Raw genomic sequence first — 18831 nt, forward strand, 5'->3', positions numbered from 1 at the left:
AAGAACCCCCCCCCCCCCCAAAAAAAGTACTAATACAATTAATGTCAACAGCAATTAGCTATTTATGCAATTGTAACAGCAACAAATACACCAATGAAACTGATTTATATTCATTCTGCTGGCATACAAAAGAGAGGTAGACTTTACATGATTTTTTTTTTGGGAAGTAAGATGATGCAGGAGCATGAGTATTTTAGTCATTTCCATTATTGTTTAGGGTTAAATTTGCCTTTTACAAACGAAGGGTTATGATTTGGTAGAGGGTAGTTTTTGGAAAATTTGAGGGAATAATTTTTTGCCTTGGTGTTTGCTTCCATCTCCTGCTTCCTTCCTCCCCTCAAACCATAGTTATCAAGGCGTCACCATGGCGTCCAGGCTCCTTGTTCGCCTTGGACGCCATGGCGGGGGCCTTGCCGCCATGGCGGTGTCGCCTTGATTTTTGACACTCTAAAACTCCATGGTCGCCTTCCCGCCTTGATAACTATGCCTCAAAATAGCATATCTTGATGCAAAGCCAAGTTGTTGAATTTAATTTCTACTCTAGTAATAATTGGACCCTTGATCTTAACCAAAGTATCTATGTCGGACATGACACAGCATGGGTATAGGTGTGGAATAGTTGTCAGAATCCTCAGAATGTTAACCTACACTTTTGTTTCTTTTTTTTCCGTATGGGGTGTACCTGTACACGTTACTGATGCACGCACACAACATAAACTACAGACTCATATTATTACAAGATTTTCAGTACAACCTCATTTCCTATTATTAATGGCATTGAGTAAGCTCAAAAATGGTTTTGTTGCCCAATGTTTCATTTTGGGATATCAATAATGAGTGCATCTAGATTGTCAAACTGCTTCCTTACTTGGAAATTGTATATGTTTACCATGTATGTGTCCATGTATCAGTATCGATTTGGCTGACCCATTTTAGCCAAGTCGCACATCCCAAGACTTAATGGTCACAATCATTTCTCCTAGGATATACCACAAAGAACAAATACATCACCAGGAAAACTGAATCATCCAAATTCATGCACAATTACCAGAAAAGGAACCGGAGAGTGTAAACACGAACTAATAGCATTTTTTGTAGGGGAGGGAAGAACATCTAGAAAGAAGCAGGAAACAAGAAACACTTAAACATATATACCCATGTGGAGAAGAGTGGATTTTTTGTTTCCTATTTTCACCTATATGAGTGAGAACGTTAAAGGATAAAGGGAATTTACATATAAAGGAAAAACAGCAGAGGGTAGTAAAGACATAAGACTATGACCTGTCTTAGTTCAGGAGCTTTGTGTTTGTCATGATCCATAACATATCTGTAATTAAGCAGCAGAGAGAGGATGAGAAAATATTTACCATCATATGTAACTGACAAAATTAAACTACAAAAGAAAACTAACCCGACGGCATTGAAGAGGCAGCTGTTGTCTGAGGGAATGACCCGCCTGACAATAATACCTTCCATGCTATCCTCAAACACAAACCTGGAAGACAGTAACAACAACTAAAACGCTCAGTTCAAAATGCTATTCACACGCAAAATTTAGTTTAGTAGTCCAAACGGACACCTCAATTAAATTCTAAAACAAGATTCAGAACTTCTCAAAGTTTAAACTAAAATATCCATAAAAGATGAGCTACAGAGAAGGCAATGTGCAGCAAAGTAAGATCCGCTCATGGAAAACAAAGTCAATAATAAACAGTGCAGGATTTAAATAACAACCCTTGAACTAAAATCAGAGGCTGAGCTTCGAACAGTGACAGGAAACAACCCGCCCAAAATCGTATGAACCAATTACATCACGTTGGTAAGGGAAATAAATAGGAAAAAGAATTACATGAGAAACGAATTCGAACTTCAAATCAGAAACAAACACATCCAAGGATAGGAAAAAACCCACTAAAAATCAAATCTGAAAGTAAACGGAAACAGAAGGTAATCTTGTTAAACACCACTTTTTCTTACAACAAATTGAAATTCTACCCATATAAGGAAACTTCATTTCACGGAAAAGGCGTCAAAAATCACACTTCAAACAAACAAAAATAATCCGAAAACAAATCTGAGAATTCACAAGTAAAGAACACAATACTAATTCGAAATGAATTGAGATTCAGAGATTAGTTGTACAAGACATGCAGAAATTAAGAATAAAAAAGATGGGAAAGAGAAGGGAAAAGGAGGAAATTTCCTTACTTGTCTTACCACAGAAACTTGTTGTCTTAGCTTTGACGAATCTGTGTGACGAATTTAAGGATTTAGCCATTGTTGCTCTCTTTGTGATTCTGTCTTATCCCTTACCTCACCTCTCCTCTTACTTCCCAACTTTATTAATTTTTACCAAAAATAACTTTATTAATCATTTCTTGTATACGCTGGATGATCTGGCATCTTGACACGTGGATGGCATGAAAGGGATGGTTCCACTCTATAAGTGGGTCCCAGATTTCAGTCGGACAAATGTCCACCATTCGATGCTTCAGATTTGAATACTCCAACGAACGGTAGATGAGATACGTTGGTCAGTTAAAACGGTTCCTATTGGAGTCATTGGCAGAAGGGTTGGTCTCGATTTCTTCTATCCGTTACAACAACTTTTTTTCTTTTTCTTTTTTTAAAGTGGCGCTGCGGCTGAGTTTGGACTTTGGACCGGCTGACTCAGCTTAAATTTGACCGCCGACAAGTAGTCAAAAAAACTCCGGCCAGGGTTATCGGTCTCGGCCAATGCCGATATGTATCGATTGTATCTGACTATTTTCTCTCAATAACTAAAGAACTGAGTTTCCTTCCACTCATGGTGACCCATTCACCATAAAGCGAGAAAGGGATCGAGAGAACATTTTAGAATATACAAAAACCCTAGGAGGGGTTTGTGAACCGTCCTTTATGGATAGAGAGAAACTTAGTTCATAACTAAATATAATTTACAAATTATCTATCATCATCACCCGCATTTTTTTATTTTTATCTCAAAGAATCATAGCAAAAAAATATCCAAAAGAGTTATTAATCATGTGTGTCACAAGTCACAAGCATGCTACAATTATCCCTTTCTCCCTTGAACTTATTATGGCCATCTACAACATCTATGCTTACACTATCAACTACAATTGAGCTTGCCAAGGCCGACCTAGGATCCTTGGGTAGAGCTGAATCGTTATCCCCTCCAATTCGCTGTCCCCTCCAATTTCTCCAATTCCTCACATGAGAGCGGAAATGATCATCCTACCCACTGCCCGAAAACGCTGCCCAAGGCGAAGTCCTCTCCCCCTATTAGAGGAATTGGAGGAATTGGAGGTACCCGCAAATTAGAGATGATAATTATTCGGGTAGAGCTTGTGTTTTAAAAAATCCCACCATCCCGGTTTGTTGCACCCCTATCCACCACTATTAGAGAATTAAGGGTGTTAATTAATTTGGTTCTAGTTAATTGATTAATTTCGATTCGGTTTAAAATATGAAGGGTAGGGACCATAATCGAACCATTTATTAAATGGTTCTAATAATAACAACAACAATAACAAACTCAGTCTTATCCTAACTTAATGGGATCGACTATATGGATTCAGACAAAACAAAATAGGAAAACCAGAGTCCAAACCTAAAAGATAAAGAAAGTATAAAAAAGAAGGATGGGAAAAGAGGTGAAGAATGAGGTAGGTTTTGAAGTCTTTGAAAAGTTGATCAACCAATTTGATTTCACCTCCTTTGACAGCTTGTTTGGAAAGTGGAGAGAGAGAGAGATATTGATAGAACCTACTTTGAATAATGCGAAACAAGCAAATTATTTCCTCATTTCATGCGGCACACTTGGATGATGACCATAAAAAAAGGTATGTCTCATATCCATTTTTTCTCCAAATTTGTAATGGGCCAGGCTTATCCATTAAGACTAACTAAAGGTAAGCAAGCTGCCCCAAGTTCAATTAATATGGTAGGTTTGGTAGCATAATCGGTTAGGGAGGACAAGGAGGCTGATGAGTGGATCGAAGATTTGTTGTTTACTCATCATGATAAGCTCAAGAACAAGAAGGAAAAAAAGTCTTCCCCCTCTCACCACTCACCTCTCCAAGGGCAGGATGAATCTCTAGAGTATTATGATTCCGATAATGAGACCTCGGTGATTGATAGCTTGGATCAATCAGTTGATGATGTGACTCGGGTTGCAAATGTCGATGAGAATCCCATTCAATGTAGGATAAGTTTGGAATCAAATGAGGGAAAATCGTTCTATCATATTTCAAAGTGGCATGCAACCTCCTTTGTTGATCTCTCTCAAAAGGAAAATCCAAAGTTGAAACATACTGAGGAGGTTATCCAACATGTTGACAATTAAAAAAAAGCATCAAATTTGAAACAAAAAGAGGAGGAGCTTTATTAGAAAGATACTCAAATCTCTGTATGGTATAAGAAGAAGAGTCACCATATTAGGTTTACCCCTTATTTTCTTCACTCAGCTTATTGGAAAACCAGATGCCTCTTTGAAGGACTAACCGGTCTTTTTCCAAAATCGATTTTTGTATGTATAATATTCAGATAACATAGCAATTCTAATTGGTTTTATTGATTCAAGACTGACGATGTATCAGTTCAGAACCAAACCAGACCGTACGGTTTCACTTTTTTAAACCAAACCAATTAGTACATCAGTTGCCGAACCTGGTTTAAATGGTTCGTAATTCAAACCCTTAAAGTCCAGAGCAGGTTGCAATAGTCCCAAGTCATGAGATCAACTCTCCTACTTCACTGTGAAGGGGTTGAATGGGTTAAGAGGTGTACGGCCATGCTTGCTTTAATACCAGATATTAAGAAACAAAAAAATTGGAGTGGACACTTTCCAATCCTTCAAACTTAATGAATGATATCTTTATGGTTGAAAGATTATAAAACTCACTATTCTTTGGTTTATTTGGCTTGTGGGCTAATCCCCACCTTGTGTGAGTTGCAGAAACTTGACCAAATGCATGATTGGAACCAAGGTTTCAAAAATAGGAATAAGATTGCAATTTAAATATGAAAGTTTCTTTCTACCTTTGCTTATGATTTTATTTAACTCCACACTTCATAAATGAAAAACATATTCAACTTTATGGTTGAAGTGAACTTGGTCATAAGACTCATAACATGACTCATGACAGGCAAATCTACAACAGGAAAATGAAGAGTTATTCTTCATACCTTGAAGGCCCAAGGGAAAATTTCTGGCATGAATATCCCATAGAAAGGTAATTAGGGAGCTTTTCACCTCCAGTTCATCTTTATCTAGGTTGCCTACACTGATAGATACTCTTAGAAAAAAGGTTCAGCAAAAACAGTATTCTTTCCCCATGGTCATGGTGAGACTTGAGCTTTTGTTGGTGAATCAGGCAACCTTATTATATCAAACTAGCGAGCTAGAGAGCAGCAATGCATTCAATTTCAATCCTTGCATTCAGAGGCAATGCTGCAACCTGGTATGTTGAACGAGCAGGAGCAGGTGATGGGAAATCTGCAACATAAAATTACTCAGGCACTTGAATATGTAAGCTTCTGCATTCTTACTTTGTTATACCTAAGAAAGAGATATATTCAAGCTATACAACCTTTCATGAGCATGGATAATGGTGAGGGAGTAGAGATGTGTCAAAGGAAAATCAGCAGTTCTTCCAAAACTTATAAGCCAATGGTGCAGGAGTCTGTTCTTAACAGTTTAAAAGGAATCTTAATGCTGCTCACATACACCTTCAGATTACTGCCAAGCCAGTATTGGCCTTGCTGCATCATAGTCCTAGATGTATTTTCTTTTTTCCCCTCACTCCAATTATAAAATAGTGTCATTTAACAGTTAGCATGTGAGGCTTTCATATTGCATCCCTATTTGCACAATTACACATCCCCTTGAGAAGCTCCTCACCCAATAAATAAGTAGATGTTCTCTATCAACAAATCTTGGACCTCACAATGCATATTAAAAATTGTGAAAAGTAAGGAATACAGTTTGGTGGCAACTATTAAGCAGGTTAATTGCAGGATCCAACATTAAACCTGCAAGGCCTTCCTCCCAAACTTCCATCCTGATGAAAGATTTTTTTTTTTTGTGTGTGTGTGTGTGTGGGCAGGAAGCTGGGTCCCGATGCAAGAAGGTCGACCATAGTCTGGGGGTGGGCAACTGGTCTAAAAAGGATCGGAAGAAGAGACCTACTAGCTTTAAGGGGGGGGGGGGGTGGACTTACATTTACCATAGATCTCATTCACTTTCTTGAAATCATTCAAGTCTGCCAACCTGCAGCAGAATCAGTTTGAAGAAAACTGTCAGATTAAAGATTATCTATTCTATTTCAAAACAATTTTATCTTCTGAGATTTTTATGTATCATGATCATGAAGGAAAAAATGGAAATTCATACATAATCGTTGTCTTAACAACTGAAGAATAACTAGCACCACTAGCTTTCAGTATTTCCCCCATATTCTTGAGAACCTGCAAAATTCCCAACCCACAAAGCTGTAAGATAGCAACTGGCAAGGGAGCTCAGGGTTAGGGAAGACATGAAGATCAAGATGCATAGAAGGATAAACCTTATAACATGGAAATGGCTAACAATATAAATAACAAGGTAAGGGTTTTATATTACATAAGAGGTGGAGCATGGTAACTGAAGAAACTGGTGAGCTGAATGACAGAGAGAGAGAGAGATCAAGTATAAACTGTTCATGAGGATTATTTTTTGTAAGCTACCATACTTGAGAATATAAGTCAAACTCAACTCAGCCTTATCCCAACTAAATGGGGTCAGGCTACTTGAGATTATATAAAGATCAAACCCATTTTTTTTAGTTTTAATGATGAGGTAAGGTACACTATTTAAACACAACAGGCTTTGAATCTAATGAATGTCCAACAGTCTAAGATTCCCATGCCACGATTTACAAGGTATGTTTCAACCCATTGCTTCCTGTCATGTTCCAAGAAGGGTAAATTTTCTCTAACCCATGTGGACCCCAGGATGGACACATAAGTTGATATTTGTTTGGGAGAATACAATATATTATGGGGATATGGCTGATGTGGAAGACACACGCATGGCTTAACTAGGGGGTTGCTGTCAGATGCAAGGTCTGGATTTTTTAAATCATCGCTACACGTGTATCTGGAAAAACTAATCACTGCAGGCTCCAAAGCCTGAAACTTGATGGCCACATTTCCACCTTGTTACATGGATGGATATGTATGAAAACTTAGGGCAGAAATTGCTAATAGCATCAAAATCTTGCTTGAATGACTTCAAATATGGAAGATCCTATACAACGAAGGATTCATCTCAAGGCATTTCGCATGGATCTGCAAAAGAGGACGATTGAAGAAATCTATCACAGTTTCTAGGTTCACAAAAGGGCGTACCCAGTGCATGAAGCTCCCACCACTGCCGGGTCTGGGGAGGGTCATAATGTATGCAGCCTTACCTCTGCTTTCACAGAGAGGCTGTTTCCAGACTCAAACCCATGACCACTTGGTCACAATGGAGGAACCTTTTACCGTTGCACCAAGGCCCGCTCACAGTTTCTTGGTTCACAATTGAAGAAATTCATCATCACAAAACCATGCACAAAGTAGAAAGCTCTTTGAAGTTTGATCACTTTATTTTTAGGTGGCTACACATTTTGGCTTCCTCAGGTGTCCTTTTACTTAGGGGACCAGAAACCCAGCCCCATGTGGCAGACCATATATAAAATGAATTTACAACTTATCAATCAAGGGAATCTTTTTTTGGTAAAGGTTTATGTGAGCAGTTGAACATGATTTTACCAACTATAAATGCAAGCTAGAAACCACATCTAGTTACCTGCTCTGTTTGCTCCTCCACACCATCAGCGATGAATTTCCCAGTCTGCAATTTGAGTTCCAAAAAGAATTCATTAGCACAATTGCAGACACAAAAATACAAAAACAATAAGAAAATATAAAACTATAATGCAATTAAGCAATGACAGAGACTAAGCGTGACTGAAACCTCTGGAACAAGACCCAGAACACCAGACACGAAGACCATATTATTTGCTTTGATGGCCTGAGAATATGGTCCCAACGCTGCAGGTGCCTTTTCAGTTTGAACTGCCTCCTTTAAACCTACAGCTAATGAAATCAACACAAACATGGTTTATCAGGCGTCGCATAAATTGCCACACAGTTATCAAGGTATCAACCTGATGTAGCATCATTAGCAGCACAGTAGTTAGAAAGAAGAGATCAAACCAAAGCTGTTAGAAAGTTGTGGCTGTCATAGGCATAGCAGAGAATTCCGAGAACAGGTTCTCTTACAGTTCAGGTTATTACAGTTCAAGACCGACCTGTATGGATTTGTATGAGCATATCCTTGAAGTTTGAGTCCAATCCGTGGCCTATAATCCAGATTCCAGCTTTCACAAGCTCATTGATGCAGATACACTACCTTGGACCGACCCAAACCCATATGGGTATCCAAACAAAGATGAACTGGGTCCACATTGAATTTTTTGGAATCTAGTAGGATTTTAGGAAGTTTATTTACTTAAGAAAATATTATGTAATCTTTTATTTTGGGTAGAACACATAGGACGGTAACTTGATAGTTTCCTAGTTGGATATGTTTCTAATTCTGTTTTAGACTACATATAGGGTTTCTTTTCCTATTTATATACATGCTGGCACCGATCAAAGAATCAGAGATTGAATAGAATGGGATAGTTGATTGTGGTTGAGCAGCCTGCGGGCTGTGTGCAAGCTCCCCCCCCCCCCTCCCTCTTCTTGTGTGATTTCCACTCTACACCCCTGCAACTCTGAGATCTCTCAGAATCTTTCCCTTACTTAACCAGCCCTCCACCAACTTGATATTAGAGCTGAAGGATCTGTCATTCTTCCCCATCAATTTCTCTTCCCTTTTTCTCTGTTCGACATTACAACCCATCCAATCCCAGCGCTATCACCATCCCACCATCCCTTCGTTTTCCATCATAAACCCTCCCTTTGATTCCTGCAGGCAAACTTCTAGGTAACCGCCCCCCCCCCCCCCCCCAAAAAAAAAGGGTGCAAATGGAAGAGAAAGAGCAAGAATCAGAGAACCGGGAAAAAAAAAGAAGGAATTCTTACCTGGGTCGAAGCTCCCTCCACCTCTCCTGTCGAAGTCGCAGTTTCCTGATCCTTTAAGTCGCAACATCTCCTTGTCCAAGTCGAGTTGATAGTTTCGTGTCCAAGTCGAAGTCTTCTTCATTGCTGATTCTTTCTCCAAAGGTTTGAGACGACTTAAACCTCCCCCGTCCTCCCCATTCTTCTCAAATTATCCCTCTTTAGTCTTTTTATTTCCTATATTACCCAACCTTTAGTACTTTAGATCCCGTATTGCCCCCCCTAAGCCCTTTTTATTTAAGAATTGCCTCTTTAAACCCCACTTTCTCAGCTGGATTCTTCCCTTTAATTTAATTTTTTTTCCTCCCATATCGTCCGCTGGTAGTTTGTCATAAATTGCCACACAGTTATTGAGGTATCAACCTGATGTAGCATCATTAGCAGCACAGTAGTTAGAAAGAAGAGATCAAACCAAAGCTGTTAGAAGGTTGTGGCAGTCATAGGCATAGCAGGGAATTCCGAAAACTGGTTCTCTTACAGTTCAGGTTATTCTAGTTCAAGACCGACCTGTATAGATTTGAAAGGGCATATCCTTGAAGTTTGAGTCCAATCTGTGGCCTATATCCAGATTCCAGCTTCCACAAGCTCATTGATGCAAGTACACTACCTTGGACCGACCCAAACCCATATGGGTATCCAGACGAAGATGAACTGGGTTCAGATTGAATTTTTGGAATCTAGTAGGATTTTAGGAAGTTTATTTACTTGGGAAAATATAATGTGATCTTTTATTTTGGGTAGGACACATAGGACAGTAACTCGGTAGTTTCCTAGTTGGATATGTTTCTAATTCTGTTTTAGACTACGTATAGGGTTTTCTTTTCCTATTTATATGTATGCGGCACCAATCAAGGAATTAGAGATTGAATAGAATGGAATAGTTGATTGTGGTTGAGCAGCCTGCGGGCTGTGTGCGAGCTTTCCCCCCCCCCCTTCTTGTGCGATTTCTTCTCTACCTCCCTGCAACTCTGAGATCTCTCAGAATCTTCCTCTTCCTTAACCGACCCTCCACCAACTTGGTATCAGAGCTGATAGATCCGTCATTCTTCCCCATCATTTCTCTTCCCTTTTTCTCTGTTTGACATTACAACCCATCCAATCCCAGCGCTATCACCATCCCACCATCCCTTTATTTCCCATCATAAACCCTCCCTTTGATTCCCGCATTCAACCTTCTAGGTAAACCCCCCCCCCCCCAAAAAAAAGGGTGCAAAAAGAAGAGAAAGAGCGAGAATCAGAGAACCGGAAAATTAAAGGAACTCTTCCCTCAGTCGAAGCTCCCTCCACCTCTTCCGTCGAAGCCGCAGTTCCCTGATCCTTTAAGTCGCAACATCTCCTTTTCCAAGTCGAGTTGATGGTTTCGTGTCCAAGTCGAAGTCTTCTTCATTGCTGGTTCTTTCTCCAAAGGTTAAAGACGACTTAAACCTCCTCTGTCTTCCCCATTCTTCTCGATTTATCCCTCTTTAGTCTTTGTATTTCCTATATTACCCCAACCTTTAGTACTTTAGATCCCGTACTGCCCCCCTGAGTCCTTTTTATTTAAGAATTGCCTCTTTAAACCCCACTTTCTCAGCTGGATTCTACCCTTTAATTTAATTTTTTTCCTCCCATATCGTCCGCTGGTACTTTGTCTTAAAACTGCCATACAGTTGTGCTTCACTTTATTTACAATTCTGCCACTGGTATCATAAGTCCAATAACTCCTTGATTTGAGTCTCCTTCTTAGTTGTTTGGGTCCATACCGATGGATTCTTCTGTGTTCAAGTTTTGAGTTCGCTTGCCCAATGGAAAGCTTGCTATGTTGTTTATCGATGAAGGACAAAGCAACAATTTTGTCTCGCGATCTGTGCTAGAGATGTTATCAAAGAACGACCAGATCATTATTCACTCTGAGGATTATGTATTTGTCAAATTATCCGTTTCTTATTATTGTGCCAGTGCATATTGTGAAGTGTTTGATTCTCCTTGGCGCATTATTAAATTGGGTCGAGAATGGTTGGAAGAACGAAAAGGCATCATGGATGGTGACGGAAACTTGTGCACCCCACATCCTTTTCAAATGCGTCAGACATTCATCCTTCATGGGTTAGTTGATGATGTTTGTTCCAAGTCCAAAGAGGCAGCACCATTGATACAGCCTCAACCAGAACAACAAATAGTGGCAACGGAAGACGAGAAGATTGTGGATAAGGTAACAACAGACTCCAGTGCAATGAAAGTTATTACACATCATGAACATGATTTCCCAGCCATGGACGCACCCCCAAAGCTTCATATTTTGGATTTTCTTCAAGTTGCAGACATGGAACCTATAGCCCCCGCTCGTGAGTTTTTATTTCTACCGTTCTACAGAACTCATGGGCGAGTTATTCTCAACACCCAGGGAATTGATGTAGGTACACTACCTTGGACCGACCCAAACCCAAATGGGTATCCAGATGGAGAGGAACCGGGTCCAGATTGAGTTTTTGGAATCTAGTAGGATTTTAGGAAGTTTAAATACTTGGGAAAATATTATGTAATCTTTTATTTTGGGTAGGACATATAGGACGGTAACTTGGTAGTTTCTTAGTTGGATATGTTTCTATTTCTGTTTTAGACTACGTCTAGGGTTTTCTTTTCCTATTTATATGCATGCTGGCACCTATCAAAGAATCAGAGATTGAATAGAATGGAATAGTTGATTATGGTTTGAATAGACAGCAGGCTGTGTGCGAGCTTTCTCCCCCCTTCCCCCTTCTTGTGCAATTTCTTCTCTACCTCCCTGCAATTCTGAGACCTCTCAGAATCTTCCCCTTCCTTAACCGGCCCTTTACCACTCATAAACTAGTCCCACCATCAATAGATTTCAATCTTCTGTTTTCCTAGTCAATTCAGAACTGTTTTATCAGTTGTTTAGTGTGTCCAGTTTGGTCCTTTTTAATTGAGTTCTAGATGGAATTGGATAGTTTCAGTTATACATGGAGTGCCAAAGCAAGGCATGCAAGCATCTGTTAATGCAAATTTCTTTTCAGCTTTGCTAGTTTTCTCCTCCTGGTTTTCACTTCAGAAAACCTTGGTCCAGTTTGAAGTATTACAACCAAAAGGAAGTTAAAAAAAAAATACACCATGGATTGGGACAGAGATAATGAAGGACCACAGGCCCACAATTGACAAAGAGCCATGGTAGTAGTGTGACAATGATCCACTTCACGCAGCTAATAAGGTACCGATGCATTTACATAATGGATGAAACATTCAATATTTTAATTTTAAATCATCCTGTCCTGATGATTGCAAATAATCAGAAAAATAATGCAGTGCATTCAGTGTTTTAACTTCTACAAGCAACACTCTCTGATGCAATTTGTGAAACCATTTAAAAAGGATGTCTCGGCCTACTCACCCCAATAGTCTGCAACCCAATTCTCTCCAAACTCCATTTCGAACTTCAACATTAGCACACTCACCAATCAGCATCCCATTTTCTGGACTAACTAATTTATAATCTATCTGAATAAAACCCAATTAATAATTTCAACCCAATTGAAAATTGACCTCACCGAGTACGGCCCTCAAAGAAACCTAATTCAACCAACCTTCTTTACAGAAAATTGAAGTATACAGGAAATACAGAACCGACGCAGTTCAGCAAAAATCCACCCTCCCCCCAACCTTCTCACACCGAAGGACTTAAATCAAGCGTAAAATTCAGTCCTTTACTTGTCTTCTGAGCTAGACTTAGAGAACTAGAGTTTCAGACAGATTGAGAGACCTAGTCTCAGTTCGCTCACGGCAAAAGTATCAAAAAGAACATCAATTTAAGTAGTCAGAGTTCTAATTTCCAGTAAACAATACAATCGTAGTTTCTCTACCACCGGGCCCCAATTCTTCCAGCCAGAATTTTTCTGTGGCTTCCAGCACAGCACACAAAACAAACCCCATCCCAGAATTCCCAATTAAGATGAATAATAAATCAACCAACACCTATCATCTGGAATTCACAAAATAAAACCCAGCAAATAATTGGAGAATTGATGAGAAATGAATAAACAAAGATCGAAGGCAGTGACGACAAACTCACTGGCTTCAGTAGATACGCTCATTGAAGCAAAGGGCTGTTGGGATAGCGAGGAAGATGAAGAGCGCCACAAGCTGGAGCCGGCAAGAGAAGCGCAGCCCAAGCCAATTGCGAGGGGAGCACGAGTTCGCAGTGCGCGCAGATCGACCACCGCAGCCGGCACAGAGAAAAATCTTGCGACACTCCACGCCATTCTCTCCCTTCGCCTATTAGTATTGTTTCGTTTACTCTCAGTGCCGAGGATGGGGAAAAGAGAGAGAGGGACAAGTCAAGATCACCTCACCAAAGTCCAAGAGATCCAGCGAGTCCGGATCCTCTCCTAGAGTAGGTGAGCAATTACTCTCTTGGTACCATAATAAGCCGACGCGTGGCCGATATAAGATGGGATACCGATTCTTCCTTCTTTATTCTTTTGTTCTCTCTTCCACTTTCTCTTTCTTCCATTACAATTTTTTCTTTATTTAATTAATCTGAAGACATCTTCTAAAAATTTGATTAAATAAACTAAAGAAGGCAAATGGATCCCATTGGAAGAATAAAAAATTGATTAAATAAAATACAAATTGTAATAAAAGAAAGAGAGAGTGGAAGATAGAACAAAAGAATAAGGAAGAGTCGGTATCCCATCTTATCTCTGCCATGCGTCGGCTTATTATGGTACTAGGAGAGTAACTCACCTGGTCCAAGAGAGGATCCGAACTCTCTCTTAAGTCTAGGAGAGGGTCCGGATTCGGAGAGACCTCTCCAAAGCATTATTGGAAACTCAACTCGTTTTCAGGAAATCTGGTGACTCGGTCTGATCAAATTTAATTAAAGTGAATCATTTTTTTTTAATAAAATATAAAAATATTATATTTTTATTAATTAATACTATTAAGTTTTAATATCTAATGAAAAAATGAATAAGCCTCAAGTAGAACCATCAAAATTTAATTCTGTATGAGAAAGCAGCACTCATCTATGGCATGATATTAACTTATTCACATTTTTTTAATATGGCATGTTAATAATAAATGACGTTCATCATTCATATAGTCCTTTTTGTTTGGTAAACGAGAATTTTATTGATTAGCAGGGTGTGTACAATCAATGACCTCATTTCTACATAAATCATGAAGCCATGGAATGAAAACTGGCCAATCTGTCTCACACACAAGAGGTAATGCCTTTCTCGCCAAGATATCCACAACAATATTTAGATCCTTTGAAATACATGAAAAACAAATAGAGGAAAAAACTGCAGAGAGTCTTCATCACTCATATATTCACTTCAATGAATGACGTTAACCACTCAGACTTGTTTAACACATGAAACATATGTTTAACATATGAGAGAGAATTGAAAAAGCTTTTCTTGGGAAGGCAAATAAATAATCATCAACTTGTTGAACACATGAAACATATGTTTAACATATGAGAGAGAATTGAAAAAGCTTTTCTTGGGAAGGCAAATAAATAATCATCAACTTGTTGAACACATGAAACATATGTTTAACATATGAGAGAGAATTGAAAAAGCTTTTCTTGGGAAGGCAAATAAATAATCATCAACTATATATAGGGAATTAGGGAGAGTGAGAGATAGTTGAATGTAAAAAGAATAAATTAGATTATTGGAAGCTTTTGTGAGTTTTTTTTCGGTAAAGTACACATACCCCCTATAATGCACCAATATTCCTCGTACTCTTAAGCGGCTCAATATTCCATGTATCACTCTTCAATATTCCACGTATCATCCCTGTTTTACACCCCAAATGCCAGATAGGTCCAATCCGTTAAATACCACCATTAGATGCCAAAATTTTGACCATTTTACCTTTTGCTCAATTTTCTTAAATCTGAAAAGACTTAATTACCCTTACTTATTTGTTGCCCTAAACTAATTGAAAATGACCATTTTATCTTTTGTTTTATTTTTATAAATGAAAAAACCTAATTGCCGTCATTTATGTATTACCCTAACCTAATTTGAAAAGACTATTTTACCCCTAAATACTTGTTCCTAAAAACCCCAAAATGCCCTCATCTTCCCAAAATCATCATCTTCTTTTACATCCCCACCACCGCTACCACCACCGCCACCGCCACCGCCACCACCACCACTGCCACCCAACTCGACAATCGACAATCAATAATTGCCGCTGCCGCCGTGAACTGAAGGGAACCCTTTTTTGAATAAAATCTGAAACCCTGCAAGCCTGCTTCTCCTCGATCCGACACTTGCAACAACCGATCACTGAGACGAAGAACACCTTTGCTGAGAAGATAAATTATTACAGACATATTAATACTTAAAATAAAAAAGGGGTGAAGAATATGAGAGAAGGGAGAAGATGGGACGATGGAGTTCTGGTTATGGGATTGGGGTAATCAAAGAGAAAATAAAAAAGGTTTCCGGTGTTGGATTTGGGTTTGGTTGAGTGGAAAGAGAAAAGAGATGGGTGGGGTTTGATATGGAATAAAAACTAGAAAATAGGAATTGAAGATAAATAAGTGGGTTCGCTGGAGATTAGAAGAGGGATTTCATCTCTCAGAGATGGGTTTTTAGATGGAGAAGGGAGAATAGGGTATTGGAGATTGGGGTTTAAAGATGGGAAAACAAAAAACAAATGGATTTGGTAGGTCTCAGAAATGCGATGGAGATGGTAAGAAAAGAAATCAAAATAAAAGGAGGAGTGGAGAAGAAGAAGACGATGTCGGACGAGAGTCTTCTACCCCGGCTCAGGGAAGCTTCGAGTTTTCTCGTCTCAGTGCTCCTTTTTTCTTTTACTGCCTCACTCTGTTTCTCTCATTTGTCTTAGAACCCAAAGCCAATGGTGGGTGGCGGTGGTGGTGGGTATGTAAAAGAAGATGATGATTTGGGGAAGATGAGGGCATTTTGGGGTTTTTAGGAACAAGTATTTAGGGGTAAAATAGTATTTTCAAATTAGGTTAGGATAATTCATAAATGAGGGCAATTAGGTCTTTTCATTTATAAAAAAATAAAATAAAAGGTAAAATGGTCATTTTCAATTAGTTAGGGCAACAAATAAGTGAGGGTAATTAAGTTTTTTCAGATTTAAGAAAATGGAGCAAAGGGTAAAATAGTCAAAATTTTGGCATCTAACGGTAGTATTTAACGGATTGGACCTATCTGGCATTTGGGGTGTAAAGCAGAGGTGGTACATGAAATATTGAAGGGTGGTATGTGAAATATTGAGCTACTTAGGGGGCTACGAGAAATATTGGGTGCATTATAGGGGGTACGTGTATTTTACCCCTTCTTTTTTTTTTTGTTAGAAAAAACTTTTATGAGTTATAAGAAAGAATATAATTTTTCAATTATGCTAGTAATTATTACATTTATTGATTTATTTACTAATCAATTATGTAGTCAACTATGTTTTATTAAAAAAAATAACCAGACTCGCAGAGTTCATGGTGACTCGGGTAAAAAGACCAAGTCTCATTTGACTCAAGCGTTTCATGATCGAGTCTAATCATTTTTAACCCCGATCGAGTTTACATGACTCTTGATCGGGTTTTCTAAAATTTTGACTCGACTCGGGTGACTCGCCCAAGTCAAAACCTGTTTTTCCAATGCTCCAAAGTCCAGGAGCTCCAGCTTATTTATATTTCTTTATATTCAGGGAAAATGATGTGTACCCTCCCAGCCCCGGCAATGCAACACACACTCTCTCATGTGGGGCCCATGGTTTTAATAATTGGTATCGGTCTTGGCTGATATCGATCTAGATTGGACAAGTTTACCCTTATTTTCCTTTTAAAAAAAATGAAAATTTTTACCCTTATATCGATCCATCAATAAGGGATCGATCAAGAATCTGTATCAGTCTCCACCGATACTAATACGGCCGATCCAATACCAATTCCTCAAACCATTTGTTGGCCTCTTTATACCAATGACTATGGGTGTCGATCGGTCTGGTTTCAATTATATTGAATTGGTTTTGGTCTGTGACTGAGTCGACCCGAAACCAAATCGCTAAGGAAGTTTTCATTTTTGTCTGTTTCAATTTCAAATTGATTTGTTATTGATTTTAAAACGTATTATTATCAAGTTTTATCTGGTCCAATTTGGTTTGGCATGTTTACAAAGAAAGCTGTCTGCTTGCATGGATTCTATTCCTAGATACAACAGCACGTGAAATTATTGTTCCACCCCTTATGAAATAAAAAATCTCATCCAGGCTGATGCCTCCGTGTGTGCTCTCATTGGCCATGCGTTAGTGCAAGAGCTACATGACCATGCAATGATCTTTTGCCCTTTTTTAATTTTGATATGGGAGGGAGATTGGTGCCATGCCGCGTGGCCCTGTAGGGTACATGTGGGACATCCAATAGGTCTGAGAATTTTTAATTTCACTAGGATAGGGCAATCATTTCGTCCTTCTTATTATGTCTGGGCATGTGTCACGCAGCCGGAGAGTCTTCTTTTTTTCCTTTTGGTATATAGATAACTTTATTTTCCTTACATGTAAGTTTAATAAATTTTCAACTTCTACAATTATAAATAATTCTAGGGAGAAAGAACACCACCCTGTCGTGTACCTGCACCAGACACAACAGAGTGTAAAATGACCTGCACACCTCTGTCTTTTCACAGCTGGTTGTGTCTGGGCACAGATACACGCCACAGCACACGGCCACGTGGCATTCCTTTTCGCATTATTCTATTTGGTTTTAAACTTGACATTTGGGTTAAGGAGGACTTGGTGTGGGCAAAACTTGACCACATGATCAACATTTTGATTATCTAATACAAGGTTGAGAGTGAATGAGACAGGATCTTAATCCAGCCATCTAACAGGTGGTTTGACTGTCTTTGTTCCAAACCCTCTGTAGAAAAATCACAAAATTAGGTGGGAATTGGGACTGGGAATTTTATTTTATTTTTTTTTATCAATTATTTATTGGACAGTCAGTCCTGTGTGTTTAGGTCAGGAATGTCAATTTAGCATTTTGAAGACAAACTACTAACATGGTTGGTGGTACTCCTACTACCAAAAGGTAGCAAGGACCCAAGAGGTCATGGAATCAATTCTCCTGCTTCAAAAGAGGATTAGCTTAATTAAGGCTTGAGGGAACCGAATATGCTATATCTTTCTTTACATTTTTAAAAAAAACTTATAATATCATTGTAAGCCTATGGCGTTCTCTCACCTAGCTTGATTTAGGATTCCAAAAAAAAATTTTAGGGCTCCAAAAAGCTAAAATGATCAGGTAAAATTCATTTTCATAGTGGAGGAGAAAGGAGTTATGCAAGAACATGGTTTGAGGAATCGGTAACTGATCAGATGATGATCTATAAAAGCATCGGCACAAGCCAATACCAATACCTAGCCGATCCCATCTGTGGAATGGTACGGATTAGGGGTAAAATTGTTAAAAAAAATTTCCAATTTAGGAAAAATAGGGGCAAACTCTCCAATTAGAGCAAATCTGTGCCAATCCATATTGATATCGTATAGATTTAAGAGATGCCCAATAATTTAAGCTTTTGAGTTGAACTTCTTTAACATGATACCAAAGCTTCTATTATTCATTCCTTGTTTCCCTCTCAAATTATATGAGGTAAAATATTAAGAGTTTTCACATATGCAATGCAATCTCATTCC

At 38.8% G+C, this 18831-nt stretch overlaps 2 protein-coding genes across 8 annotated transcripts in view; both read right to left on the minus strand.

Moving 5' to 3' along the window:
• The window catches only part of LOC122640141 (OVARIAN TUMOR DOMAIN-containing deubiquitinating enzyme 2), a 46174-nt gene extending 42040 nt beyond the window's left edge, over window positions 1-4134 (minus strand). For 2 of the 6 annotated variants that reach the window (XM_043833286.1, XM_043833287.1), the window contains exons 1-3: window positions 1850-1868; window positions 1412-1495; window positions 1282-1327 (exon numbers count right to left, since the gene is read on the minus strand). In XM_043833286.1, coding sequence (XP_043689221.1) covers window positions 1282-1327; window positions 1412-1495; window positions 1850-1851 — 132 coding nt within the window. In that variant the 5' untranslated portion in view covers window positions 1852-1868. Of the gene's footprint in view, window positions 1-1281; window positions 1328-1411; window positions 1502-1849; window positions 1869-2112; window positions 2194-2217; window positions 2280-4128 lie in introns of those variants that run through there. The other 4 variants (XM_043833288.1, XM_043833289.1, XM_043833290.1 and 1 more) reach the window with 4 other exon arrangements.
• A 936-nt stretch (window positions 4135-5070) lies between these two features.
• Window positions 5071-13439, minus strand: LOC122640142 (reactive Intermediate Deaminase A, chloroplastic-like). Of its 2 annotated transcripts, none has more exons than XM_043833293.1 (6): window positions 13217-13439; window positions 8003-8118; window positions 7835-7879; window positions 6398-6471; window positions 6225-6274; window positions 5071-5500 (listed from the first exon to the last, which is right to left on the minus strand). In XM_043833293.1, exons 1-6 carry the CDS (start codon window positions 13404-13406, stop codon window positions 5406-5408), a joined length of 570 nt encoding a protein of 189 aa, XP_043689228.1. In that variant the 5' UTR covers window positions 13407-13439; the 3' UTR covers window positions 5071-5405. The 2 variants fall into 2 exon arrangements, with proteins under 2 accessions (XP_043689228.1, XP_043689227.1); XM_043833292.1 differs by having other exon boundaries at window positions 8003-8124.
• Window positions 13440-18831: the final 5392 nt, after the last annotated feature.

Source organism: Telopea speciosissima, chromosome 9 (genome assembly GCF_018873765.1).
Source record: "Telopea speciosissima isolate NSW1024214 ecotype Mountain lineage chromosome 9, Tspe_v1, whole genome shotgun sequence".
NCBI classification, from domain to species: Eukaryota; Viridiplantae; Streptophyta; class Magnoliopsida; order Proteales; family Proteaceae; genus Telopea; species Telopea speciosissima.